General features: G+C 47.0%; 1 protein-coding gene across 3 annotated transcripts in view; it reads right to left on the bottom strand.

Moving 5' to 3' along the window:
- Positions 1–19143, bottom strand: part of camsap2a (calmodulin regulated spectrin-associated protein family, member 2a) — a 331161-nt gene that overhangs the window by 41215 nt on the left and 270803 nt on the right. For all 3 annotated transcript variants that reach the window (XM_072511419.1, XM_072511418.1, XM_072511420.1), the window contains 3 exons: positions 18942–19024; positions 5630–5702; positions 2936–5084 (listed from right to left, as the gene is read on the bottom strand). In XM_072511419.1, coding sequence (XP_072367520.1) covers positions 2936–5084; positions 5630–5702; positions 18942–19024 — 2305 coding nt within the window. The remainder of the gene's footprint in view (positions 1–2935; positions 5085–5629; positions 5703–18941; positions 19025–19143) is intronic.

Genomic DNA, 19143 nt, shown 5'->3' on the forward strand with positions numbered 1-19143 from the left:
GGGAATGCATTCAGGTATATGCAACTGAGTGCTTTTGCGAGGCAACAGGTGAGGGAATTCCCGCAGCTCCCGACACAAGAGGTGCAGGACAGAGTGATCTCGAAGACATGGGTGGGGGATGGTAAGGTGTCAGATATATATAGGGAAATGAGGGACGAAGGGGAGACTATGGTAGATGAACTAAAAGGGAAATGGGAAGAAGAGCTGGGGGAGGAGATCGAGGAGGGGCTATGGGCAGATGCCCTAAGCAGGGTAAACTCGTCGACCTCGTGTGCCAGGCTAAGCCTGATTCAGTTTAAGGTATTACACAGGGCGCATATGACTGGAGCACGGCTCAGTAAATTTTTTGGGGTGGAGGATAGGTGTGCGAGGTGCTCGAGAAGCCCAGCGAATCATACCCATATGTTTTGGTCATGCCCGGCACTACAGGGGTTTTGGATGGGGTTGACAAAGGTGCTTTCGAAAGTAGTAGGAGTCCGGGTCGAACCAAGCTGGGGGTTGGCTATATTTGGGGTTGCACAAGAGCCGGGAGTGCAGGAGGAGAGAGAGGCCGATGTTTTGGCCTTTGCGTCCCTAGTAGCCCGGCGCAGGATATTGCTAATGTGGAAGGAAGCCAAGCCCCCGGGGGTGGAGACCTGGATAAATGACATGGCGGGGTTTATAAAGCTAGAGCGGATTAAGTTCGTCCTAAGGGGGTCGGCTCAAGGGTTCACCAGGCGGTGGCAACCGTTCGTCGAATACCTCGCAGAAAGATAGACGGAATGGGAAAAAGAAGGCAGCAGCAGCAGCCCAGGTTCGGCTGGGGGGGAGGGGGGGGGGGAGGAGGAACCAGAAGGACTCTCAGGGTTGTTAATATATACTGTATAGTATGTATAGGTCGTTGCTACAGATAATTATATATTGGACTGTTAAATTATATTTTTGGAGAGTGTTACTTGTGACAAGGCAGTTGCCAATTAGGGCTAGTTTTCATTCTTGTTATTTATTATTTATTCATTTTTTATTTATAAAATAGGTCATTGTTATTTGTGTTGTTATAATATTGTGTAAAGGATGCACAATGTACTGTGTTGGTTGACCAAAAATTTTCAATAAAATATTTAATTAAAAAAAAAACATGTACAAGGACTTGGTTTAGTATTTTGCACTGGGACTTTTGGAGGTTAGAAATCCTAAACAGCATGGCATCTGGATGGGGTATGGGACCTGCATGAACACGTAAAGCAACGGCATATCTCCTTAACTAATTAGAATCCTTACTGAACCTCACAGAGTTTAAACAAGCTAGGGTAAATTAGAATAGTTAGTACAATGTCAAATCATGTACATAAAGAAAGATAGGTTAGAAATAAAAAATGTGTGCAATGCCATGGAAAAACAAAGAGATATCTCTCTCCCTCTTCCTCCGGGATCCCTGCAAAAACACTTAACATGCCTGACTGCCACTGTGAACTTTTAATCGGTGTGTTAAATCGATGTGCTTCCCCTTGGTCACTTTTTGGGGAAAGAAAAGCAACAGTTTAAGAATCAATGCACCAATAGGCTCTTCCCCTGACGTTATCAGGGAATTGTAAAACTTAAAAGTGGATGTTTTGTTTTTAACACAGTGTCTTTTATGCAACTGAGCTTTTTATTTCCACCGGTCTACTATGACCTCAGACATTATAAAGCTAATGACATACTTTTAAAATGCAGTCACTGTTACACTGTAGCAAATGTGGCAGCTAATTTGAAAACAGTCAGATTCTAGAAACAACAATAATTTAGTTGTTGGTTAAGGGATGAATTGCCGAGATACCAATAGAATTACACTGCTTGTCGAATGATGCAACAGGACTTTTCATATCCACCAGAGATTTGGTTTAATAGCTCATCCAAAAGAGAGCGCTTCCCAATACATTCTTTCAGTAGTGCAATGCGTGTCAGTCTGGATTAGGTGTTCAAGGGCAGAATGTTGCCAGCTCCCACCAATAGATTTGCAAGCGGGATCCCATAAAATTTGCCCGGTGGCCTTCCCATCCGCCCTTGACCTGTCTGCAATTTTATTGAGTGTGGGCGAGGCCTAAGGCAGTCTGCCTATCCTCACCCTAATTGAAGCCCTTAAGTGGCCAATTAATGACTGCTGAAGGGCTCCTTTGCATCCCAGACTCAATCTCTGATCTATGGCTATCATCCACGTTAGCATGGACAGTACATTGACAGAAATACTGCAAGAAACATTACTTCTTACAATTTTATAGTATTGTTTGAAGAAAATTAAAAACACACAGTTGACTGTTCTTGCATCTGTCTCATTTCTTAATATATGATGTCATGTGAGAGTGCCTTTAAGAAATGGATTTTTAAGCAATGTACCTTTAAGAAAGGCAGTGATATCAGAGTGTGGGTGGAGCTGGGCTTTAGATCAGCCATTTTGCAGTTTTTTAGTTTCAGTTTGAAAAGAGCTTGGGTGTGTGTCTGTGTTTGTAGTGAGCTGGATCTGCTGTGATCTCTGCCATGAAAGACTATCTCTGGATCATTTGGGTGATTTAAACTCATAATAGTAAAGTCTTTAACCTGATGTGTTTCTATTTAAAGGTGTTAAGTCTCATGGATGTTGAAAGGAATAACTGAAGGATTATTTAGCGTAATATTTTCGGGGTTATCTTTGAAGTAAGGGGTGTTAAGAGATCCAATGTTTATTTAAGAGGTTAAGTTGAGTTCATGGAATAAACATTGTTGTGTGTTTAAAAATCCACGTGTCCATAATTGTAATCCCACACCTAGGGAACAAGCCGCGTGCTCGGAAAAGCAACAATAGCATTAAAGGGGGAGGTTGGTTGAACTCCATGATACATTTTGGGGTTCTGAAAACGCCTCTCCCATAACAGATGTCACAATTATTATTAATTAATTCTTATAGTATAATTCAAAAAAGCAAAGATTTGCCACTTACTTTAAAGAAAAATCCACAACACAATTTTTGTTCTTCAAAATTGTCCCTTTCTGCATCACCATCATTTGCCTCTTTTATTTCCACTTCCTCGTCTGAAAGCTTGAGATCCGAAAGGGAAACCTCAATCAAGCTTGCCTTCGTGCTCTGATCAACAGGATGCTTTCTTTTAACAGGACTGTCCATAGGAGCCACAGATTTTTCTGTGGGCACCGGGAAACCCGCAGGTTCTACAGGCTGTTCTTGATCCTCCTTCTCCGATTGCAAGGACTTTTCATTTGCCAGTTCATTTTCCTCTGTTTCCTCATTAGCTAATTTCATACCCCTGTCTTTTGAGGAATGATCGGGTGTGTCATCCTGAAGAAAAATGAATGATCTGGTCTGGAGCTGGCTGGGAGAGAACTTTCTAAGATGAGGAAGTCTATCGACAGAACGTGGGGCAGTGAGGACACGATTTAATGGTGTTATCTTCAATTCATTCGGCCTTGATTTTGAGTTTTTAACATGAGAGTATGAGGACCTTCTCTGGAAAGTCTGAGGAGATCGTTGGGTAGAGCGAGGTGATTCTCCAGAAGACGATAGGGATGGGGATAATGACCCGGTTGATCTTGAAGAAGATCGAAGTTCTCGGACTTGCTTTTGCGGTGAAGACTGAGGAGGAGAAATTACCCAAGCTTGTTGTTGCTCTCTCATTTGCATTATTAATTCCTGCTGGTTTGCCAAACGTTGCATCTCCTGTTGCAGCGCATGCAAAGCTGTATTCATTTTCTCAATTAACCGGTTGTACTCTATGACATCAACATCCCCTAAAGCCTCTTCGGTGGTGTTACTTAAATTACAGGCAACTTGTTTTTCTGATTGAGTTGCAGGGAACAGAGGACCCCCTTTACCACTACCTGCTGAGTTACCATTCATTCCAACTGCCTCAGGTGTTAAGTCATCTTTTTCCTCAATACTCTCTGTTTGTAACAATTTCCTCTCACGTGACAATCTGTCCCGATGGTCACCACTGGGTTCCTCGTTTAATGGGGAAATTCCATCAACCTTCTTTTTCACAACATTCAAAAATGCTGTCCGGCCCATTTTTTGTCTTTGCCGTGTAAATGCAGCTTCAACTTTCTTTTTCTGAGCTTCAATGGCTCGACGTTTTTCTTCGAGTTTCATTTTAAGCTGAATCACTTCAGATGCCAACAGCTGAGCAGGATCTCTCATCTGTCTGTGTGGACTCAGTTCTGGGAGCTTACCACCAGACACCACACCGGGAGTGTTAAGCTCTGAACTCTCTGGGGTAGTCTTTTGGGAACTACTGCTGCTTAACCTGGCATCTGTGATATTCTGCTTTCTGATTTTTTGTTCAGCAAAACTAGTCATTTTAATTGCAGAACATGGAGAGATGCTATTTCCAGCTTGCAGTACAACATTCAATGAGTTTGAACTTGGAATTAACATATCATTATGATCATCACTTCTTAAATCAGAGTCTTGAGGTTTGGAATTATCTTCCATATCAGAATCCATACTAACAGTGTAATCTCTTAAGGAAAAGTCTTCATCTATTGTTTCTTGAATATCTTCAGATGGCACATGGATTCCTGTGTCTACCTCAGTATTATCAGTCAAAGGACTTGTAGCACCTTTAATCTCTGCAATGGAATCTAGGCTGCTGGTTTGATTCATTTTGGGTTTTACAGGGATGTCATTGGTATTGTTAACATGTAGGAAAAAACCATCAGCTTCTTGCTCAGATTGAAGATCCGGGTAGAGTTTGGCCACATGATGAATTATCTGCAGTGCTTCTTCAATACTTGGTGGGATATCCAAACTATTTTCCTTTAGCCCATTTGATACTGTACCTTGCATGGATTGTCTTCTTATGGTATCATTTGCCAAACTATGCCTCCCAATAGAACCTTTAGATGGCTTCTCACAATTGTGGTTAGACAAATGCATCTCTTCTTCTATTCCATTGTTCTGTCCATTTATTGGCTGAAAAGATTCATTTCTCGCTAAATGTTTGGGAGTATTGTTGATGTTTGAAATCAAACTATCATTACTAATTGATCTAATTATTGTCCGGTTATTTGCCGTGGATGTATCAATGTTGTTGTCCGAATCAAAGGGAATATTGAAAGACACCGCTTGGGGAAAGGCTCTGTTTAAAAAAAAACCAAAGCTGTAGGAACAACAGACTTGAAAATTTCTCGACATTAAAACTAATTCCCCAGAAAAAAAATTGGGCTGCAGAAATGGATTCAATAGTAACAGCAGGAGTTGCACAAATATAATATATCATTCAGATATAGAGTTCCATAAACCCTAAAGGGACATTAATACCTCAGTATCCTTTAATTACATCTAATTAATTAATTGTCTTATTCTACTGTTTCTTCTTTCCTCCTCACATGTTTAATCTTGGTAGAACATGAGGAATTTCTGCCACTTCAATATATGGGCAAAAGATAACACTACAACAATAGGGTGTGCAAGGAATTCGAGAGCATTATAAATGGGATAATGAGTTTATTAGGAGAATAAAAATATATTAAATATAGAATCTTGTAAATGTTTTATATATAGCAGGATTCATTTATATTAGAAACCAAAATTCATTACAAGTACATTCAAAAACCAATGACTAATTTCACTCAAGTTTGAATTTAATTGAAGCAGGGAAGTTTTTAAAATGGTATCGCCAACCTCAGTTTCTTTTCGGGCCAGGTTCCTGCATAACTCTCAACATAAGACATCGATGTAGATCGACGCATGATTCCTGAAAGAATAATGTTTTTTTAAACTGAGAGATTTGGACACAAGGGAGATAAAATTCTTATTTAAATAAAAATGAGACAATTTCCATTTCTCTACAAATTAACAATTCTAAATTGTTCAGTTCTCCGTTGTGCAGAAATATCAGAGATTCAGCATGTTTTAAATCAAGGGGAGCCTCACGTCCTTTGTCAGACATATTGTGATCCATCGTAGAGTGTAATAATTGATTGATATGCTTATTACATATCTATGTGAGGTGATCTGCATCATGCTTGGGCCAGTGCAAGAGGAGGTGGAGTTGATCCTGTGCAGTGCCTCAATCCAGAGTCCTCCTCCCATTTCTGTCTGGTCTCATCCAGTGGGATCCTGACCTTTTCTATGAGGCGTCCGTAGATGTCCCACATTTGCCGTCCCCTAACCAATCCAGCCCTACCATTGTATCCAGAAATGTGTGTCTGGGTCTCTGGGGGACCGTTTTTGTCTCCTTGCAGAGAATGTTGCGCAGCTGCATGTACCTGAGCTCATTCCCCTTCAGGAATTGGAGCCTCTCTGAAAGTTCCCAGGGACAAAGTCTATCGTCCGCAAAGATGTCCTTTACTTTCTGTGTCCCTTTGTCCTCCCTCCACATCCCAAATGTGGCATGTGTTTGGGCTGGGAGCGGTGCAGTGGCCTCCTCCATTCGGACGCCATCCGCCTGCGGTTCCCTTCGCCACCCCCTGACCTTCTCCACGCTTGCCGCCCTGTGGTATGATTGGGGGGTCGGTAGGGCCAGGTCTGCCATGTGTCACCTGGCTGTAAGGTGGCCTTGCGTATCCTAGAGATTCTTTCCAAACCCCCCACAGCCTCCCACCACACACAGGAGTGATCTGAATATGAATAGGAACCTAGGCAACAACATCATTTTGATCATCTGTACCCTTCCCGCAGGCAGCTCTCCAGATGCCTTGGCAGTGCATTTGCTAGGACTTTTGCATCAGTGTTTAAGAGAGACATGGGTCTGTTGGGTCTTTGTCCCTTTTGGGGATCAATGAGATCGAGAATTGGGCCAGCAGAGGTGGCAGGGCCCCCTTTGACTGAGTCGTTGAATATCTCCCCCCAGTCCGGGGCCAGCGTTGATGCAAATTTTCTGTAAAAGTCTACTGGGAACCCATACGGTCAGCAGATCAAATTCCATCTGCAGCTTTTCTCTTTCTGCCAGCAGTTCCACAGTTGGGGTCGAGTACCGCCGATCCACCTCCAGTATGAAGTCGATCAGCTGCTGATTGGCTGCACTTTCTTTCCTGTCCCTAAGGGCCCAATAAGCTATGATTTTGCCCCTGATCACCGCCTTCAGTGCCTCCCTGATCTCCCCATTCTGGTTGCAGGTTACATAATCGTCGATGGCTTGGGATATCTTTGAACAGAATTCCTTATCGACAAGGACAACTGTGTCCAGCCTCCATGGGCCCAGCCCTTCTCCAACCTCATGGCCATGTAATGTGGCGCGTAGTCGGAGATTACAGTCAAGGAGTATTCCACCTTTGTTACTCCTGGAAGCACACTTTTCCCTACCACAAAAAAAGTCTATGAGTGAGTAGGCCGTGTGCACGTGTGAGAAGGAGGAAAATTATTTTTTTCTCGGGTGATTGAACCTCAACAGATCTACTTCTTCCCACCCCCCCCATCCAATCTGCTCCATAAGGGTGTACAATTGTCGTGCCATACCTGACACGGTTCCTGTCCTGGGGCCAACCATACTCACCCTGTGGGACTGGCCCTGTTTGTCCAGACTTGCCCTTGCTCACAGGCCATTCAAATGGCTGCCGACTACTTCCTCATCTTTGCCATCTCCACGTGTTGTCTGCTGCAACCAGCGCTCTACCATCCCTCCCTCGGTTCCCCCCCCTTGGCTTTACCCCTTTCTTTACCTGCTCGACTCCCCCCCCCCCCCATTGCCCTTTGTTTCCCCAGTAGTTCTGTTTTTCCCTTCCCCTCTGCCAGGCGCTTCCTCCCTCCCAGGAGGCATGCCATGGCCTCCTCCGTCGCTGTACGTCCATACACAAGCCTGCTCGCTGGTGTAGCAGCTCCTCTATCAGTCGGATTCCTCTATTTAACCCCCGTCTACCTCTCTTCCAACCCCCCCTTCCCCACTCTTTCCGTGCCTCTGCATGTGTTTGCCCCTGCCTCTCTCGAACTTTTGCAGCCCGTGTTCTGGCCATTTCCCTCGATGGTTGGTTGCCCATTTTTCGGGACAAATTTGTTTGCTTCCTCCGTCAAAGCGCGTCAAAATGATGTTTTTTACCCTGGTATGTGACCCATGGCTTGGCAGGGTAGAGCATGCCAAACTGCACCCCACCTTTGTACAGCGTGGATTTGGCACCACTGAATTCAGCCTGGCACTTGGCCAGATCTGCACCAATATCCTGGTACAGGCGATGCAATGTATTTCCCACCTGCACCCTCACTCTCTTCGCCCACCTCAGGATCCGCTCTTTGTCCTGGTACCTGTTCAGCCTCACGATTATTACCTGCGGTGGTTCCCCTGCCCTGGGCCTCTGCTGAAGCAACCTGTGGGCGCGGTCTACATCTGGGGGCTTGGCAAAGCTCTCCTCGCCGACCAGCTTCCTGAGGATCACTGCTACGTATTTTGTGGGGTTTCTCCTCTCTGTTCCCTCCTTCAGCCCCACTATTCTCAGGTTTTGCCGATGCGACCGTTTCTCCTGGTTGTCGACCGGTTCTCCTGGTCGTCGACTTTATCCTTCAATCCCTTCTCGATCTTGACCAGGCTCGCTGCCTCGACCTCAAGTGCCGCAATCTGGTCCCCTTGGACCGTGGTGGTTTTTTGATGTCCCTTGACATCGTCTCCTGGACCTCTAGTCTTTGCTCCATGTTGTCCATTGCTGCCCTCATGAAGGCCTTCATGGCTTCCACTGCCACCTCAACGGCTGCCAGGAGGTCATTTCACATCTCTGCCCTATGTCTCTGGAGTTGGGAGGTCATGAAATACGTGAATTTGTCCATCAGCACCTGCGTCTGCACCGGGTGATCTGCGGGGTCGATCCTCACCGGTTCGAGACTCCACGTGTGGTTCCCTACTCCGAGGCTGAGGTTTACCTCCCCTCACCTTTACTGGCTTTTCGGCTGGACAGCTGTTTCGTTCCCATCCTGCTTGGCAGTGCGGTCAATGGGGGTTAGTCTGGGGGATTATGAATATTTTTGGTGGTGTTAGTGGGGATTAAAAGGTCGTAGTCAAAGTTCTTAGACAAGAGCCACCTTTCATGCTCAGCTCAGGGTTACCACTGGAAGTCTCATCTCAAATGTTTTATGGCACCATAGACATATAAGTCAACCTTTGAAGCCTCACAATCCCATCAAAAATGGGGTTTGAGTTATACGGCAAGTATAAAAATGAAGCACTGGTGTGGGCAGTTACCATCTTTATCGTTCACCATGTGAGGTCTGCACTGTGTGGATGTGTCTTAACCTCCCTCTCAACTTATACAGCCTGTATCTCCTGCTTCGTCCTGGACACCCAGTTATAAGGTACCAGTAAGTAAAACAGCCATTTGTGGGATACAAAAATGAAGGTTACTACTCATGTTGATATAGTAGATTATGGCTGAAAGAGGGGGAGTTGACTTGTACACTAAGCATATGCATAAATATGTTTTTTGGGTTGAAAAAATGGAATTGTCATAAATGTCAGATCAACTTATATGCCATGATCTAAGGTATTTGTCTTTACAGTTTAATTACTGTTTAATAAAATACAAATTTTGACCAGAATGCCAGTTTAAATATAAACTGATATACTTCCCTTGAAACTGCTCACAGTAAGTTAGAACGATAGTATTTGAGATTGTTATATAATGTGGTGAACTATGCTTTATTTTACTCAAGTGAATACGGGTTCTTTTAAAGCCAACACGTTTAATTATTATGACGCGATCAGTGGTTTACTTATTCAGAGTTTAATTTGTAAACTCTTCTCATCAGTTTCAGTTCAGATTAAACATACCTAGCTTTTTAAACTTGCATCTGCCACCTCCGGGCAAACCCCTGCAGCGATCCCCTCAAGCGATCCCCTACCCCTACTCTCGACACCACCTTATCCTGTAGCCCCTGGGGCGGCAGATGCGGGAAGGTCGAAACCTGCCTCCGCACAAAGTCCCTCACCTGCAGATACCGGAACCCATTCCCCCTTGGCAGCTCAAACTTCTCCTCCAACCCCTCCAAGCTCAGGAAGCCTTCATCAATAAAGAGATCTCCAAATCTCTCGATCCCCGCCCGCTGCCACCTCCGGAACCCCCCATCCAGGCCCCCCCCGGAGTGAACTGGTGGTTATCACATCAGTGCCCACACCGACGCCTTCTCCAGCCACATGTGCTGACACTACTGTCTCCACACCCTTAGGGCTGCCACTACTACCGGGCTCGTGGAGTATCTGGCCGGCAGGAATGGCAGAGGTGCCGTTAACAGTGCCCCCAACTTGTGTCTTTACAGAGACCGCCTCCACACGCTCCCCAATAGACCCCTCCCCCACTACCCACTCCCTGATCATCACTATCTTTGCCAGCACCCCCCCCCCCCCCAAACGGTCCAGGAGCACCTTTTTCACCCGCGGGGTTGTGATACATTGCAGAGGAATTACAAAGCAGAACAGGCAGTTGAGGTAAAGGGAGTGAAGATGCCAGCATAAATAAAATAAACCACAAAGCTTGTGGGATGTGAAATAAAGGAAATAAGAGAGGAGCCATGTAATAAAAATATCAATCTGTAAGATAGAGTAGGAAGCAGTTGGGATATACTTAACGTAACTACATCAATGACCAGTTGGGTGACTAGGAGCAAAGATATTTATTTTATTTCATTCCTGTTATAACCTGCCTGCTTACCATTGGCTGGGGACTAATGACAATCCCGCAATCCTGTGGGAGTATGAGCTCCCCAATGAGGGGGGCGGAGAAACCATTAGTAAACTCCAAGTAGAAATAAAGCTGGCCAGTTTGGAAACAGCAGGAAGGAGTGTGCAGCAAGGGAAGTTGCTGCTGCTGTTATATATATATGTTATTGTAAATAAATGTTATTACTTTGTATCCTTAAAACTCGTGCTGGATTCTTTGTGGCCCTCACAAAACTGGCGACGAGGGTTAAAGTGAATAGCTGTCTACACTGCTGAAGCCACCTCTCTGGATTTTTGTTGGATACAGGTTGGAAGTTGTTTTCGATTATACCATGCCTCTGTACGGACGTTTGGATGTTTTTGATGCTGTGCTGGAAAGCTGGAACCAGTACACACAATGGATGCGTTACTATTTCCGGGCTAACAATATCACCGAAAACGAGCGCCAGGTGGTCATATTGCTCACCGCCTGCGGCCCGCATACGTTTGGGGTGATTAGGAGCCTTACGTACCCAGCTGCACCGGACACCAAAACGTTTGATGAACTTGTGAATATAGTGGGGCAACATTTTAACCCAGCCCCGTCCACAATAGTCCAGCGTTACCGGTTTAATACTGCTGAGAGGACCCCTGGAGAATCCCTTGCCGATTTTCTATCCAGGCTACGCAGGATTGCGGAGTACTGTGACTAGGGTGAGACCTTGTCAGAAACGTTATGCGACCGTTTGGTTTGCGGTATTAACAATGTGGCCACCCAGAGAAAGTTGTTAGCTGAGCCAACATTGACTTTTCAACAGGCCATTCAAATAGTATTGTCCCGAGAGAGCACAGAATGAGGAGTGCAGGAGCTACAGAGAATGGAAGTGCATGCCTTGGGGTGCAACCCCTTCCGTCCGAAAACGTCCCCCCGCACTCCTGCGGTACCTTGGGCGAGGCAACGTCCAGACCGATGCCAGTGGCTGTCGGACATCCCTCCCCGAAGGGAGCCTTCTCCAGAACCAATGGATGAGGAGCCATGTCCGTATCAGACTTGTAGGCGCTGACCCCATCGCGGACGGCGGTCCTGGGGGCGCCAGAGGCGCCGTCGTTCTGACCGAAACTGGGACCAGCCCAGGGGCTGTAACTGGGACCAGCCCAGGGGCCGTACCTTCCATGTAGATGAACCTGCGGCGACTACTCCTGAGGATGTGGAGACGGAGGACGACTGCCTGCAGCTGCATTGTGTGGCAGCTCCCCGTGTGGCCCCCATTAAGGTGACAGTACGGGTCAATGGCCACCCGCTTGAGATGGAGTTGGACACTGGCGCAGCGGTCTCCGTGATCGCCCAGAGGACATTCGACCGCATCAAGCAGGGTATACAGACCCTTACATTAACCGACTCACAGGCCAGGTTGGCCACCTACACGGGGGAACCACTGGACATTGCAGGAACTACAATGACCCCTGTTGTTTATGGACGCCAGGAGGGGCGTTTCCCACTTATCGTGGTGCGCGGCCATGGGCCCAGCCTGTTGGGTCGGGACTGGTTGCACCATTTGTGGTTGCAATGGCAGCACATCCTCCAAACAGTTTCTGAAGGGTTGACTGAGGTACTAGGACGATACCCAGATGTATTCCAGCCTGGTTTGGGGAAAATAAAAGGGGCCGTAGCCCGTATCCAAGTCGAACCAGGAGCCACGGCGCGCTATTTCCGGGCGCGCCCGGTGCCTTACGCCTTGCTCGAGAAGGTAGAAGGGGAGCTCACTTGTTTGGAGAGTTTGGGTATTATCAGGCCCGTCCGTTTTGCTGACTGGGCAGCACCAATTGTACCTGTAATGAAGCCAGATGCCACAGTTCGCTTGTGTGGCGACTATAAACTTACAGTGAATACGGCTTCCCGACTCGACCGATATCCAATGCCTCGCATAGAGGATCTCTACGCGAAGCTTGCAGGTGGACTCTCATTCACAAAATTAGATATGAGTCACGCCTACCTGCAGTTGGAGCTGGACCCTGCCTCCCGACCATATGTAACGATTAATACACACCGGGGCCTGTATGAATATACACGGTTGCCCTTTGGAGTATCCTCTGCCTGCGCGATTTTTCAACGTGTTATGGAGGGCATTTTGAGAGGTTTACCACGTGTTGCTGTCTACTTAGATGACGTTTTGATTACAGGGACGTCGGAGCAGGATCATTTGGAAAATCTGGAGGCTGTCCTTAGACACTTTTCGGAGGCTGGAGACCGTTTACATCGCACAAAGTGCGTATTTCAGGCAAAGGAAGTAGTCTACCTAGGTTATCGGGTGGACCGCGAAGGTTTGCACCCCGTCGCAGAGAAGGTGCGTGCAATTCAACATGCCCCCGCCCCGCCCCGACTGACACTTTGCATCTTTGTTCTTTTCTCAGTCTCGTAAACTATTATGGGAAGTTCCTCCCCAATCTGGCAACTACGCTGGCCCCGTTGCACCTTCTGCTAAAGAAAAATCACACCTGGGTCTGGGGTCAGCCGCAAGAAACCGCTTTCCGGCAGGTAAAGCAACAATTGTCGTCGTCTGGGTTACTAACCCACTATGATCCTGGAAAGCCTTTGCTCGTCACATGTGATGCATCGCCGTATGATATTGGGGCCGTCCTGTCCCACAAGATGGAGAACGGGGCCGAGCGACCGATAGCTTTCGCCTCCCGCACATTGACTGCAGCGGAGAAAAAGTATGCGCAGATCGAGAAGGAGGGCCTGGCAGTGGTTTTTGCGGTGAAACGCTTCCACCAGTACGTGTATGGCCGCCATTTCACTATCGTGACTGATCATAAGCCTCTGCTGGGACATTTTAGAGAGAATAAACCAATACCGCCCATTGCTTCCGCACGGATCCAGCGCTGGGCTTTGTTGCTTGCTGCATACGAGTATTCTCTGGAGCACAAACCAGGTACGCAGATAGCAAATGCCGACGCACTGAGCCAATTGCCTTTATCGACCGGCCCCATGTCGACCCCCACGACCGGTGAGGTGGTTGCAACCCTAAATTTTATGGACACCTTGCCTGTCACGGCATCACAGATCCGTTAGTGGACCCAGACGGAGCCAGTCCTGTCAAAGGTAAGGCACATGGTCCTGTATGGTGGGCAGCATAGACAGCTCCCAGGCGAGTTGCGGGCATTTTCCTCCAAGCTGTCAGAATTCAGCGTGGAAGACGGCATCCCTTGTGGGGGATGTGTCCCGGAAGACGGCATCCTCTTGTGCGGGACGCGTGTGATTGTCCCGGAAAAAGTCCAGGAGCTGATACTAACAGACTTGCACAATGGGCATCCAAGTGTGACCAAAATGAAAATGTTGGCCCGGAGTTATGTCTGGTGGCCAGGCCTCGACACCGAGATTGAGAAGGTGGCCCAAAACTGCTCCATTTGCCAGGAGCATCAGAAGCTTCCACCGGCCGCGCCCCTACATCACTGGGAATGACCAGGGCAGCCTTGGGCACGCTTGCATGCAGATTTCGCAGGCTCTTTTCAAGGATCCATGTTCCTTCTATTAATTGACGCCCAGTCTAAATGGCTAGAAGTGCATAAGATGCAGGGGACAACGTACTGCGCAACAATTGAAAAGATGCATTTGTCATTTAGTACGCATGGCCTCCCCGAGGTGCTGGTCACGGATAACGGCACTCCATTCACGAGTGAGGAGTTTGCGAGGTTCACGAAGATGAATGGCATACGCCATATCTGCACTGCCCCTTACCACCCGGCTTCAAATGGGTTGGCAGAGCGCGCAGTGTAGACATTCAAAAGATGCCTAAAGAAGCAGTCTTCCGGATCAATGGACAAGAGACTGGCTCGCTTTTTGTTTACGTATAGGACCACCCCCCATGCGGTGACTGGGGTAGCTCCCGCAGAACTCCTAATGGGCCGGAGACTTCGCACCTGCCTTAGTATGGTTTTCCCGGACATTGGTGCAAAAGTACGCCGCACACAAGAATGGCAGGGACAGGGATATTCTCGGCATCGGCCGATTCGGCAGTTTGCGCCCGGTGACCCAGTGTTCGTTCGGAATTTTGCTGGTGGTGCCCAGTGGGTTCCTAGTGTAATCTTTCGCCAAACGGGCCCTATATCTTACCAGGTGCAAGCCCAGGGTCGTCTCCAGCGCAAACATGTAGACCACGTTCGGTCCAGAAGACTATCCCCTCCAAAGATTCCCCGCCCCCGGAGCTCATTTCTACAGCCGCAGAGACCAGAGACAAGGGAAGGTAGTCCTCACAATCTTCCACTGGTGCCTCACTCGAAGCCTGCACAGGTCGTTACAGAACCGAATGGAGATAGAGACGCTGACATGACGGAGGCAGCAGACTCTGACTTCGAGATGGAGACACAGGATGCATCAGAGGGAGAATCCTCGGGTCCATGGGCCATGGATGTATAACCGTTGCGCCGTTCATCACGGAAGCGCCGGCCTCCGTCTCGTTACACGCCGCCTGATCCAGCGCCGCGTGCAAATGGTGTCCGGCCTGCGGCAAAACGAGTCCGACGCCCTCCTTCGCCAGGGTCTTCGGTGGATTCCTTGGACTTTGGGGGGGGGGGAGGGATGTTATAACCTGCCTGCTTACCATTGGCTGGGGACTAATGACAACCCCACAATCCTGTGGGAGTGTGAGCTTCCCCAATGAGGGGGGCGGAGAAACTATTAGTAAACTCCAAGTAGAAATAAAGCTGGCCAGTTTGGAAACAACAGGAAGGAGTGTGCAGCAAGGGAAGTTGCTGCTGCTGTTATATATATATGTTATTGTAAATAAATGTTATTACTTTGTATCCTTAAAACTCGTGCTGGATTCTTCGTGGCCCTCACAAAAATTACCAATAATCGATTACTCAGGAATCAGTAGTTGGGAGAGCAACTTCATTTAATAGTCTAGGAACCATTTCATTTATGAGTATCCTGCAACGTTATTTAGGAATGCATACTTAATTTGGTTACACAAAATCCTATCTCAATGGGTAAATGAGATTTGGGCCAACAACATTTATTTCTCAACAAGTGGGCCATTAAAATTATATATATTTTTTCAGTTCTACAATGATTAAACAGGTAGGTATGAAAACATGGACACAAGCAGAAAAGGTGCAATTGGGCAAATGTGGGTGAGCTGGAAGGCCAACAGCAAGAGAGTGGGAGGAGTTGGTCAACATTTTTCTTTCTCATGGCCTGCAGGAGGAAAATAAATAAAACTATGATAAAGCAGCAGGTATTGAAACAAATAAGTTGGGAGGATGAAAGTCCAAAAAGAGTCGCAGTAAAGGCAGCAGTGGAGTGTCAGAAAATTGACAAATCACTGCTTATATTAACTCAACTGGCGTTTGATGTAATTGGTAACGCATAAAGTTGGTTGGTCGCAGAGCATGGAGAAAGATAGCAAAATGAGTCTTGACTGGTGGTAAGATTATCCAATGACCAGAGACAATCATTTACAGAGGGATAATTATTGAAGATCAGTATCAACGTTTCAAACATGATTAATAAATTAAGGACAGCACACATATAACATGCACATCATAAAATAATACTTTTAATAACAGAGAGACAGGTGCAAAAAAATCTCACTTTATATTACAGATGAAATGGAGGTGGCTTCACTTTTTTGGAAGTTATTTGTTTCGGACTTTGTTTGCATTTTATACTGAATAACCAGAAAAATGACATAATATTTCTCACAACACCAGGTTAAAGTCCAACAGGTTTGTTTCGATGTCACTAGCTTTCGGAGCGCTGCTCCTTCCTCAGGTGAATGAAGAGGTATCTCTTGTTTTTTAAAAAAAATATATTTTATTGAAATTTTTTTCCCTGAGCAACATTTTTCCCGCTTACAAAACAAGCGAAACGATAACAGCAACAAAACAGAAATTTTTAAACTTTTTAACAATAATAATAATACTATACAAGTAACAAAACCTCGTATTCTATTGACCTATACTCAACTGAGCCTCCTCCCCCCTCCCCCCTGGGTTGCTGCTGCTGGTCATCCGTCTTCCCTCTAACGTTCCCCTAGGTAGTCGAGAAATGGCTGCCACCGCCTGGTGAACCCTTCAGCCGATCCTCTCAGGGCAAACTTTATCTGCTCCAGTTTAATAAACCCCGCCATATCGTTTACCCAGGCCTCCAGTCCGGGGGGTTTCGCCTCCTTCCACATGAATAGGATCTTGCGCCGGGCTACGAGGGACGCAAAGGCCACGACATCGGCCTCTTTCGCCTCCTGCACTCCCGGCTCTTCCGCAACTCCAAATAGAGCTAACCCCCAGCCTGGTTTGACCCGGGCCTTCACCACCTGCGAAATCACTCCCGTCACTCCCTTCCAATACCCTTCCAGTACCGGGCACGCCCAAACCATATGTGCGTGGTTTGCCGGGCTCCCGCCACACCTCCCACATTTGTCCTCCACTCCAAAGAACCTGCTCAATCTTGCCCCCGTTATGTGTGCTCTATGTAGCACCTTAAATTGAATCAGGCTAAGCCTGGCGCATGAGGAAGAGGAATTTACCCTGCTTAGGGCATCAGCCCACATACCCTCCTCTATCTCCTCCCCTAATTCTTCTTCCCACTTTCTTTTTAGTTCGCCCACCGACTCCTCCCCCTCTTCCCTCATCTCACTATAAATCTCTGACACCTTGCCCTCTCCGACCCACACCCCTGAAAGCACCCTGTCCTGTATCCCCTGTGTCGGGAGCCGCGGAAATTCCCTCACCTGTTGTCTAGTAAACGCCCTCACCTGCATATATCTCAAGAAATTCCCCCGGGGTAACTTATACTTTTCCTCCAGTGCTCCCAAGCTCGCAAAAGTCCCATCTATGAATAAATCTCCCACCTTCCTAATTCCCAACTGGTACCAGCTTTGAAATCCTCCATCCATTCTTCCTGGGGCGATCCTATGGTTGTTCCTGATAGGGGACCCCACCAGGGCTCCCCGCACCCCTCTCTGTCGCCTCCACTGTCCCCATATGTTCAGTGTTGCCGCCACCACCGGGTTCGTGGTGTACTTTTTCGGTGAGAACGGTAACGGCGCCGTCACCAGCGCCTCTAGACTCGTCCCTTTACAGGACCTTCTCTCCAGCCTTTTCCACGCCGCTCCCTCACCCTCCATCATCCATCTACGTATCATTGCCACATTGGCGGCCCGATAATAATCTCCCAAGTTCGGTAGTGCCAGTCCTCCTCTGTCCCTACTGCGCTGAAGGAACCCCCTCCTTACTCTCGGAACTTTCCCTGCCCACACAAAGCTCGTAATGCTCCTATCTATTTTATTAAAAAAGGTCCTGGTGATTAAAATAGGGAGACATTGAAATACAAATAAGAACCTCGGGAGGACCATCATCTTAATTGCTTGCACCCTGCCCGCCAGCGATAAAGGCTGCATGTCCCACCTCTTAAAGTCCTCCTCCATTTGTTCTACCAGCCGTGTCAGATTAAGTCTGTGCAAGGTTCCCCAGCTCCTAGCGATCTGAATCCCCAAGTATCGGAAGTTTCTTTCCACTTTCCTTAGTGGTAAGCCTTCTATCTCTCTACTCTGGTCCCCTGGATGTATCACATATAATTCACTCTTCCCCATGTTTAACCTATACCCCGAAAATTCCCCGAACCTCCTCAAGATTTGCATAACCTCTATCATCCCCCCCGCTGGGTCCAACACGTATAGCAATAGGTCATCCGCGTATAACGAGATTCGGTGTTCTTCGTCCCCTCTAGTCACCCCTCTCCATTTCCTGGAGTCTCTCAGCGCATGGCCAGAGGTTCAATTGCCAGCGCAAACAACAATGGAGACAGCGGGCATCCCTGTCTTGTTCCCCTATATAATCGGAAATACTCGGATGTATGTCGACCGAGGTATCTCTTGTTGATACCTCTTCATTCACCTGAGGTAGGAGCAGCGCTCCGAAAGCTAGTGACATCGAAACAAACCTGTTGGACTTTAACCTGGTGTTGTAAGACTTCGTACTGTGCTCACCCCAGTCCAACGCCGGCATCTCCACATCATAATATTTCTCAACAGGCCTCCAGCTTGCTCTCTAGACTTTAGTAAAATAACGCTTGGACCTCAGGTATTTTTGTATGACATTATTCCCTCACCAAAATAGAACACTGGAAAATTCAAAGCCATGCGTCTCATGATTACCGAGAGGTTTGCATCCTAATTGTTTTACTTAAAAGGCACACTTTATTCTGATCAACTCATTCTCTAATTTCAATGACCCAACCACACTACGTTTGAAGTGCAGGGTATGGGGTTTTGTGTAAACAGTTTCAGATGGTTCGAAGAACTTGAAAGTCAACAAAAAAATTAAATTCAAACTCTGTGCGAACTTTATGACACAGAAAGACGTAATCTATTTTCATACCTGAATCAGATGATTGAGGGCGGTGCTGAGTGTGTCGTAGGGGCAGAAGTGGCTGTGATGGTGAAAATGTTGGACTTACTTTGCTGAAATACAAGTAAAAATGTAATGAATTGTATCAATGGAAGAAACGATTCCAGTCCACTCATTGTAGCAAACTCATAAATACGCTATAAGTCACATATCTAAAACTTCCGGTGGTGGC

The sequence above is a fragment of the Scyliorhinus torazame genome, chromosome 7, assembly GCF_047496885.1.
Source record: "Scyliorhinus torazame isolate Kashiwa2021f chromosome 7, sScyTor2.1, whole genome shotgun sequence".
In the NCBI taxonomy this organism is placed as follows: Eukaryota; Metazoa; Chordata; class Chondrichthyes; order Carcharhiniformes; family Scyliorhinidae; genus Scyliorhinus; species Scyliorhinus torazame.